The 10,419-nt window shown below is 43.1% G+C and overlaps 1 protein-coding gene across 4 annotated transcripts; it reads right to left on the reverse strand.

Moving 5' to 3' along the window:
* Positions 1-1,941: 1,941 nt before the first annotated feature.
* On the reverse strand, positions 1,942-7,021 carry ZNF639 (zinc finger protein 639). 4 transcript variants are annotated; one of them, XM_054282534.1, is made up of 6 exons: positions 6,934-7,021; positions 5,818-5,921; positions 5,363-5,439; positions 4,740-4,835; positions 3,719-3,859; positions 1,942-3,437 (listed from the first exon to the last, which is right to left on the reverse strand). In XM_054282534.1, the coding sequence occupies exons 3-6, from the start codon at positions 5,418-5,420 to the stop codon at positions 2,290-2,292; spliced, it is 1,443 nt and encodes a 480-aa protein (XP_054138509.1). In that variant the 5' UTR covers positions 5,421-5,439; positions 5,818-5,921; positions 6,934-7,021; the 3' UTR covers positions 1,942-2,289. The 4 variants fall into 4 exon arrangements, with proteins under 4 accessions (XP_054138509.1, XP_054138510.1, XP_054138511.1 ...); XM_054282535.1 differs by lacking the exon at positions 6,934-7,021 and adding an exon at positions 6,480-6,672; XM_054282536.1 differs by lacking the exon at positions 6,934-7,021 and having other exon boundaries at positions 3,725-3,859; positions 5,818-6,445.
* Between the last annotated feature and the right edge of the window lie 3,398 nt (positions 7,022-10,419).

A 10,419-nucleotide genomic window follows, 5' to 3' on the forward strand; every position in this document is an offset into this window, starting at 1 on the left:
TTTATTCATTACCTATCGTTCCTATTTTTTTATTCATTATCTATTGTTTGCACTACTTAGTCACTTTCTTACTTTTACATACTGATCATGTGGAAGCTAGCAGTATACTTGTGTTCCCTTTTAAAATGAGACATGCTATTCCTGTATACTTTCATTTACTACCTGATAGTAAAAAGAAAATACTAACATTAGTCCCTCATTTATAAAATCCAACCTAAAATGACCTTGGATACATTTCCTGTTTAGACGCTGCATTTTAGTTTGGAATGATCTGGCTTCACAGCATTCCTGTGGGGGATTGTTTTGATTCCCATTTTAGAGGTCAGAAATAACCCAACTCAAAGACAGCCATGAAGTTATTCATGTCAACAAGCAAGTGTCACAGGGCTCTGTGCTGGCACAGGACACCACCTTTCCTGCTGGGGACACAATACTGGTCTACACAAATATACACACTTCTTAAGCCCCTTTATTTATTCTGGGGGATTTTTAAATGCCTTTTTTCCCCTTCTTGTCTCTGTCTCCCAGAGCAGCTTTCTCTCCAGAGCTCAGCTGTGCCATTCCACCTCTGTGGAATGGAGCAGAGTTTTCAGAAAACCAGCATTCCCCCTTTCAGATATATGAGGAAAATTAACTTTCCATATAGAAAATAATTCATCTTAGTGTTTTGTTAGCTATATTATTGCTACTATTTTGAGCCATTCAGGGAAGATTGTGTTCAAAACAGGAAATGAGCAATTCTACAACAGATACTGTCATTCTCTATACAAGGGAGTAATAAAGTACAGCAAGACACTCAGGTTGCCCTTTCAATAACAAAACACAAGATCTAGTAGTATATCAGCATTTCAATGTGACAGAAATGGTCTTGCCTCTCACAACAAAATAACCACTAAGTGGTTCATAGATTTTCCAGAAATACTTCTCTGGAATTCAGAATTTCCATTAATCAATAACATTCAGCCAAGTTTTACCCTTAGCTTTAAAAATCAAATCCAAAGACCCTTGCATGCCTTGAAGCTGGTAACACCAAACCTCACTGAACAAGAAATATTTGTTACATTAATTATCTCTATACAAAGCTTGCATTAGACAATCTTACATTACAAATTTACAATCAATGAAGAAAGAAATGTAAACTCCACTAGTAATTATTATGAGTATTTTCACCATGGTGTAACTCACTTCCAATGATTACAAATGTAGGATAGTGCTTTGTATAATATAAACAAATGTGTGAAATAATTTGAGAGTGATTAGTAAAAATTGTGTAATGTACCGGTCTTTTAAGCCCGTATATAAAAGTTTTAAATTTACAGAGTTAAAATAACATTCCTCAAGTTACTAGTGGTGGAAAGATAATTATAAATGTACAGAATTACTACAATAATATAGACTACTAGAAGTTTTCTCTAGTCAAGAGGTTGGTGACATCCATAATTTCAGTGAGAGCTATATTAGGATTTCACATAAGAAATTCATTTTGTACATTCCCAGCAGATCATTGCAAATTCCTTTTGCAAATACTCTATAGAACATGATCTAATACAAACCCAAGCAATGTGTGTCTCCTCAGTGCATTAAAAGACAGGAAGAAGGTAAATAAAGGGAATTTCATGTGGGAGTCATGCAGTACGTATGTGCAAGAGTGTGTTGGACAGTCCCACAGATGGGACTTAAACACAGAACAAAGTGAACAGTGAGGTCAGAAAGGTATCCCAGGAATAAAACAGGACAATTGAAAAAGCTTATCAGGAGCATGAGGTGGGAAATGAAGGCTGGTATGGGAATCTGGAGATGTCCATACCCGGGAACTTTTGGAGCACCCTTATCTTTGGCAGGCCAGTGCTACTGCTAAACACCAGTGCAGTGACCTGCTGCCACCCAAGGTAACATGAGCTGGATGTGGAACTGAGACCAGTATTGGGTTATTAAAGCATAGAATTAGATATTTGCTTTGTTTTTGTGCCTTTTTAAACTCAAGAGAGCTGGTCCTGTACACTAGACATGAAAGAGCAGGATGACCAGGAGAACTGGTATCACAACATGCAATTACTCCCCCTGTCCCTCCCCCCAAAATCTGATCCACCACGGTGTAAATGTGATTATTCCTACTGAAACCCCTAGACAAGGAAATTCACAACACCAAGTGCTAGACATGCTTTGCTGATATAAAGATGAAAACATTAGAAATGTACAGTTGCTGTTAAAATTGTATTTAATATCACATTCCAGTGACTGGAAATTGATTCAAATTCTAAACAAACTGATTACAGGGAAAGAAAGCAATCACACCGTCTCATGTATCTGAAGATGACTTAACAGATCTTTTTCATTCCCAAACCTCATTAAACAATCAGTACATTTATGAGGCAAATCTGCTGAATGCCTGAAATCCAAATGAGTTTTAAGGTCTTCAATTTGTCCTGTTGAATATTCACAGTACTGACACAAATAAATCCCTTCAGATAAATGAGAGCTTAGGTGCTTGCAATATTCCAACATACCTGAAAACCCCTTCCCACAGTCATCACAAACATGAGGGAATATTTTGGTGTGCTCAATAGCTACGTGCCTGTTGACATTGGTGTGCAGCCTGCTCCTAAAGCCGCACACCTGGCACACGAAGAAGTTTTTGCATTTGTCAAAAGTGATTTTATTGATGAGGCTGTACTGGCCCCGCTCCTTGCTGTGGTAGCTGTCGCTCAGCTCGATGAGCCGGCACGCGTGCTCGTTCACCACGTGGCTGTGCAGGTCCTCGGGGTCGTTGGTCTCGTGCTCACAGAACTGGCACAGGTACTGCTCGTCACAGCTGTGCTCCTGGAAGTGCAGGTACAGCTCGCTGCTGGAGGAGAACTGCACATCACACTGCTCACACCAGTACAGGTGGTCGTTGAAGTGAGTGTCTGCTATGTGCTGACTCAGGTTCTCAAAAATCACCGTTTTGTAATCGCAGTATTTACAGATGTACGGATCTTCCTCGTGGAGTTTTACGTGCTCAATGAGCTGCACTTTGCTGGAGAAACTTTCCTTACAGACTTTACAGATGTGAGTGTCTGTACATGTCTTATGCTTCAGGATCATGTGCTGCTTCAGATCAGAGAAGTACTTGCTGTTGAACTCACAGAGCTCACATTTGTACAGGCCGCTGCTGTTGGCTCTCAGCAAGGGCCATTTCTGTTGAGCTGTGATATTCAAAGCCTGGTTCTTCTCAAAGATTTTACAGGTCTCCAGAGGGATTTCCTCAAGGTCCTCAGCTTCCAGCTTCTCAGGTGACACAGTCTGTGTTTCTATATCGTGAACTTCTACAGCATTCACTTCTGTTGTAGAAATTTCTACAGTTTGGATATCTAGAGGTTTCTCTTCTTCTGTGGGGCTGTCACTGAATATAGGTGAGTCACATAAGTCTCTGCACATTCCATTGTTAGTACCTTTATCTGCAGGAGGAAATACGTAATAGAAGGTTGAAGTAAACCCGCTGCAAAACACCTAGGCCCATTTTTAACTTTTCAGTCAGCTGCAGCAGCTTTCAAATGCAAAGACCAGTTATTTCTCCCCTGCCAGCTTATCATGTATTATCAGCTAACAAAGAAACTCTATCAGCTAACCAGAAACTATAAATCTCTCACCATTTCTATCAAAGCAAGGAAGTTACACAAACAGCCAGGAGCAGCTGGGCTCTCCAACCTCCCAGCCCCTCATCTGCAAACACACTGACCTTTACCTTTATCCTTCTTTTTAGGGTCTGTGCAGTGCATGGCAGCGTTTGAGTGTGCCCCGCTCCAGTGAGAGCTCCCGGCGTGCACCGGGCTCCCGTCATCATCCGTGTCCAGGCTCTGCACAGGACTGTGGAATCTACCTGCAAAGGCAAGGCAAGCCTTCATCATCATCATCATCCTTGTCATCATTTCTCCACACCAGCATCATCCTGATTCCTGCATTTAGTCATAGATCTTCCTTACTATTTATTTATTCTACTTGCATAAATTTATCTTTATATACTAAGCACATCATAGCCTACATTTTAAAAAATTGACAGCAAATACCTTGAAAATTATTTCCATACGTGCAGAGAAAAACAAAAGAATTCAAAAAGTAACAAATCTGTCCAGAAGATTTCAGCAGAAAATACTGAATTTACTACTGAAAATACTCAGCTGATTATACAGAAAAAAACTTGAAATCCTTAAATGAAACATTACATCTAAAAGACTCAACTTAAAAAATATTCTTCAATATTTCTGGACATTGCATTTTAAATATGATACTTTCTAAAACTTCTGCAGACTTTATGGTTAATTATCAAAGTGAAAAGATAAATGAATAGACTAAAAATCCACCATCACATTTACTCTGCTAAGTTTCCACCCACTATTGGATGTTTTATAAAAAGGCATTTTGTTTTGCCAGGTACAAGCACAATTCAATGCAACTGTTGGTAATTTCCATCTGAACTCACCAACTTTGTTACCTAGGTAGTGAGTATTGGAAGTAGTTTAATCACCATTATAAATGTAAAATTGAAGGGTCTTTTGTTGTCATTGTTTCTATTTTGAAAACTGTATTTCAGCTGTAACAACTGAACAACCTCTCACCAGTCTAAAGCCCATCAGATCACAAGGACATGGAAATCACCTGCTATGTACACCCGCTATATACTGTGTATTCTATTTGCTTCTGTGAATAGGAACATGTTACATTAAAGAACTGCAGAACAAGACCCCAAAACTTAATCTTACCTCTGTTTATATCTGGCTGTCTCATGGAACAGACACTATAGCAGTGGTCAGAAAAAATCCCACTGTTGTCTATGTATCTGCTTGCACCTGAAGAATCTAAACCAAAACATCAACAAAAACTTTTAAGCACTCATGTCTTGTAGCTACAAATGTATTTCATGTTCATCAAAATTCTTTTTCACATTTTTACTTGTTTTGGAAGAATTCCTGTTGTGATTTACACCTTCCAGCTATCGCCCTGATGTCTGGAGTTTCTGCTCCCACTGAGGACATTGACAAGTGTGTGGTCTGTTCAGTGCTGGACTTTCCTCTCTACCCACCCCACCCCAACTTTTACAGAATTCCTGCCCTCTGTGGAAGCAGAATCACCTTCATTTGCAGCTAAAGCCAGTTCCCCCATGTGCAGGAGCACAGAACAAACCACTCAGGTGCATTGGCTCAAGGTGGCCCAACAAAGGAGCCTGCAGAGTGGGTGCTGCCCATTCAAGCCAAGATTTCTCATCCCACCCTTTGTGTCGCTGCTTTTCCACGTGTTAGCAAAAGTGGTCACTTCTTGTAAAGTTATTATTCTGAGAAAAAATATTAACTTACTAAAGTGTACCTAACTCAAGCTCCAGACTAACCTGAGTAACGAGAAGGATGCAGAGTCTTCCTTTTTCTCTTTTTAGGATGTTCATTCATTTTGAACAGTCTACATGAACTGTAAAGTAAAAACATTAAAGAATTAGACTTGTTTGTATCTAGTTTATCTTTCAGAACCTTATGGAACAATACAAGCATTTTGAAAACCTGCATATCAAAAGTTTTTTCCAACTCCCCCTTCTTGTCCCCCAGGCCATTTTGATACAGTTAAGAACCCACTAAATACACACAGCTGCTGAAGTCCAGTTTCACATTCCTGCCCTGGAGCAAAAGGTTCACCTAAAGACAGACAAGTCAGAACTCCAGGTATTCCAGCACTCAGGGTCATCTACAAGCCTTCTCTCCAGCATCCTTTTTGTCAGAGACAGGACACTGAGGCACAGCCCTTCACAAACGAGTTTTAGTGTTTAAAATACCAACACAGTCATGCTCTTACCAAAAATCCCAGACTCTTCAGTATCAGGAAGCAGAGCAGCTAAGACTGTACTGACTGTACAGCTTCCAAATGTAGTGAAAACATCAGCTCAAGAAGACTTTCACCTATGGAGTGACAGCATTTTAAACCACTTAAAACTTTAGCACCAAATAGAAAAAACACAGAATCAGATACAAGTGATACAAATACTACAAAGAATGAATCTATGGAAATTGAAGATAGAAAGCAACATAAAAAGTTGATATTAATTTCAGTTTAGAGCATCAAAATGAGTGAGGTGGATGCACTGGTGTATTTGTTTTTCTTTTGTCTCAGGCTAGTTGGCTTTCGCTGCACTTGGCAGCTCCTGAGAGTAGAAAAACATTTGGAAACGAAACACAAATAGTTGACCTATATACAGGACAAACAGTCTTGAAGAAGAAAAGGCTGCAAACAAGGAATGTGATGCGGGTTGCCATGACTGAAGAGCGCTTGGGGGCCCAGGATCTTCCATAGTCAGTGCCATGCAGCGGAGGGGAAAGGAGGGAAAAAAGGGCCCTGATCAACTCAGAGGTGTTCTTCTGACATTAAATATTTTCTGAACTATTTTTTTTGGTCAAAATATGGAAAAAAATAATTGATTTTAACGTTATATCACGATCTAGAAGCATCAGTACCCTCACCGTTTTCTGTGATTGCAAGGGAAGAACCGACAGCGCGGTGACACCGCAAGTCCCACCCCAGGTAAGGCGCGTGAAAAGCTCAACCTTTCCTGCAGCGATCGCACCGCGGGGCAGCAAGGCGGGCTGTTCTATTCCAGCGGCTTTCCCGGCCCGGAAAAGCGGGATCCAGGCCCCGAGCACCGGGATCCCGATCGGCCCCGCGGCCTGCGCGGAGGCCGCACGGGGAGCCCTGGCGGGAGCGCGGTAAAGGCGCCGCTCCGCCCCGGCGGCAGCCGCGGAGCCGCGGGCACGGGCGAGGCCGCAACCCCGCAGGGCCGGCGGGAGAGGGCCCGGCCCGGGGCCGCACCGGGAGAGCCGCGGGCCAGGCCGTGAATCACAGCTCACCTCCCCGGCGGGGCCGGGGCACGGGCGGCTCCCGCCCAGCGGCTCCCCGGGCGCTGCCGCCGGGACTCACCTGCCGGCCGCCAGAGCCGCTCCGCTCCGCTCCTCCGGGGCCCGGCGTGGCCGCTCCGCGCGCACCGCTCCGCTCCGCGCGGGCCCGGCCCGGCCCGGCCGCTCCGCGGGCAAGGGGCGGGAAAGGGGCGAGCGGCCGCCGCCTGCAGCGCCCCCTGCCGGCCACGGCCGGCCCCGCACCCGCCCGTCGCCATAGCGACAGCGAGCGGCCTAAATAAGCCTTTAGCTGGTATTTGTACCCCTATAGCGACGGCGAGCGGCCTAAATAAGCCTTTAGCTGGTATTTGTACCCCTATAGCGACAGCGAGCGGCCTAAATAAGCCTTTAGCTGGTATTTGTACCCCTATAGCGACGGCGAGCGGCCTAAATAAACCTTTAGCTGGTATTTGTACCCCTATAGCGACGGCGAGCGGCCTAAATAAACCTTTAGCTGGTGTTCGTACCCGACACCGTCTGTACAGCCGCCTTTCCATCCACAGGCCTCAGCCAGGGCTGGCAGTGTGTAAGCCTGCTTCAGAACAGTGTCTGCACTGTGATTTTACACAAATGAGAGGGTGATGTCAAAGCCAGAACCTGGTAAAGCTCAACTTTACTTTTTGTATCAATGTAGAAGCTGTCCCTTAGAGCTACCGTATAGGACAATCAATATAAAGTGTATCATAAATATATACAGTACAAGAAAGAAATATATACACACAGAAAGATAAGGAGTTATTGGAGAGGGTCCAGTGGAGGCACAAAGTGAGGAGGGGTCTGGAGCATCTCTTGTGAGGACAGACTGCAGGACTGGGGCCTGTTAGTCTGGAGGAGAGACCTCTGACAGGGGATCTCATCAATGCACAGAAATATTTCAAAGGCAGGGGCCAGAAGATGGTGCCAGACTCTTCTTGGTGGCTGCAAGCAACAGGATGAGGAGCAGTGGCCATAAACTAAAACACAAGGAGTTTCCCCTCAACACGAGGAAAAACTTCTTCACACTGAGGATGGCAGAGCACTGGAACAGCTGCCCAGGGAGGTTGTGGATTCTCCCTCTCTGGACACGTTCCAAACTCACCTGGATGTGTTCCTGTATTACCTGCTCCAGGTGACTGTGCCTTGGACTGGATGATCTCCAGAGGTCCCTTCAAAAACTAACAATTCCACGATTCTGTGAAATATGTATAAATAAGGATTTGAAAGTTAAAATAATCAACTCTCCCTTTTCCAAATTTATAATCACGGCCCTTTTTGCTGATTTAATCTTCACTTTAAATCATGCCACAGGAAAAAGCACCAAATTGTATTGGTTCACGACGCAGAACACTTCAAACAGCATCTTACCTTTTTTAAAAATACCTCATTAAATTTGAAGACATGAGGGAGGCTGCTACAGTCCCTTATTTCCATGACTTAAAAATAACGTATGGAATTTTGCCCAATTGTTTCATTCAATATGTATGAAATGCTTGTTTTGCTCTGGCTTAGCCTCAATTTATCTAGTTCTACAAAAAAGTTTTGAATTAGCAGACAATTCACAATAACCCTAATGGGTTATTGTTTTTTTACCAGTTTTTATTACCAGTTGCTCCACTGACTGGTAAAAAAGGAAACTATACCCTGTTTCTGGCATTAGTTTTATTCATTATCTGGCAGATGAAACTGGACTTACTCTCTCTATAAAATCCTACCTTTAGCCTTTGTCCTGAGGCTGGGAACATCCCTTTAGGCTAAAGTGACTTTCTTAGAGCCAGATTGAAAGAGCTTTATGCTATGATCACACAGGAGTTTTGGTGGTGAGCAGCAAAACAGAACTAAAGGTGTCCTGCTGCTGGCACACTGCTGAGCCCTGAGACACAAAATAAATTTTGTATGCCTACAATCTCCTGCACTGAGTTACCAATCCAACAAGATTCTGGTCTCCCAGTTCAGTTTGTTCTCAGCTTTTTATTCCAGCCGTGGTTGCTGAGGTTTCTCCAGGACAGCTTGTGTTAAAGGTCTCATAAATCAGCTACAGCCTCCCAAATGGGCGGATGCTCACGTAGCTCTCCCTCTATTCACCAAAATGTTTTCCCTACAAGCGTTCCAGGAAAGCACTTTCCCCAGATCCCAGCGGAGGGCAGTGATGAGAACCTAAAAATCCACATATGGCAAAGAGAGAGGAAAAAAAAAAACCGACCTAAACCCGAGCCTTTGCTTTGAATTCAGTCCTGCTTGTGAGGCAAACGCGGGCGGACCAAAGCATCCTCTGTACCTTCTGACTGATTTATTCTCCACCCAAAGCGGCACAGCCCAACACCACTTATGTCAGATAAAAAGACAAGGCTTTAAGTGAAAGAAGAACATCTGAGGAGGATCCCCTTTGAAGCTGCAGATCCAGTTCAAAGTCACACGCATCAAACAGAGCTATCAATGCTTTGGACAGAACAGCCTAAATGAGTCTTGTTCTTTAAACCACCACGTGCTTGGGATGTTGGAAGAGCTCTGGGTGAGGTTTTAATCAGTCAGAACTGAAAATACAGAAAAGCCTGTGTGACATTGACATTTTTGTTTAAATGGACAACATAGATGATGCTCATTTCAATTAGTGGGGATGTATCCTGACCAAAACAACCATGGAGTAAGCTCTTTCTTCAATGACAGCAGTTAGCATAGCTCATGAGGATAGCTTTCACTGCAGGTAGGTTTGTTGGTGTTTAAAAGGACATGTAGGAGGTTACTTGACATATCTTGTCTAGCATCAGGTTCTTTGCTCTTTTGTTGCATGGGTTCAGACTTTAGATTGAGTCTTTCCAAGGCAGGTTGGCAAACAGACTGATTTCTGGGCATAAAATCAGGAGGCCTTACTGAGATACCCACACTGATCCCATTGCAAATCTTTCTTGTTTTACCAGCATTATTTTGCAAATCTTTGTTTTACCAGCATTATTTTGCAAATTTTCTGTGATTTTTTCATGTTTAGACTTAGACCTACCACAAAAATCACACCCTGGCCCTAAATGGCAGTGAAGTCTAAAATCTGTATTTGAACAAGAGCTGATGATCCTCTTATCCTGAACTATCCTGTGCAACTAACACACAGCTGTAGCCACTCACAACCATTTCATAGTTATTAGGCAAAGGTAAAACTCACCTTATGTATAATAAACACAAGTTTAACCTGTTAGTTCAGGTTATTGAAGTAGCTTGTTCCAAAGCCCCAGCCATACTTTTCAGACCAGAGCTCTTCTGAAGCTTCAGAATAAATATAAGGATGATGATGTCCATCTTTTATTACAGGGTTGGTCCTGCACAGACTGAGCACCTGCTGGAGCACAGCCCTTCTCAAAGCTGGGCAGTGTGACCTGAAACAGAACTGACCAGTGTACAAAGTTTAGAGCTGACTGGGGACAAAAATGTTTTGAAGGGGCCTGATTAAAAACCCTGACACTTGCCTCATCTCTCCAAAAAGAAAAAAGTGAAATCCTCACAAGAGAACTCAAATCCTTCCCAGTTTGTTAGCAACTCCAGT

Source organism: Melozone crissalis, unplaced genomic scaffold, assembly GCF_028551555.1.
Source record: "Melozone crissalis strain CALT ecotype California unplaced genomic scaffold, PUWL_Pcris_2 ptg000034l_1, whole genome shotgun sequence".
NCBI classification, from domain to species: Eukaryota; Metazoa; Chordata; class Aves; order Passeriformes; family Passerellidae; genus Melozone; species Melozone crissalis.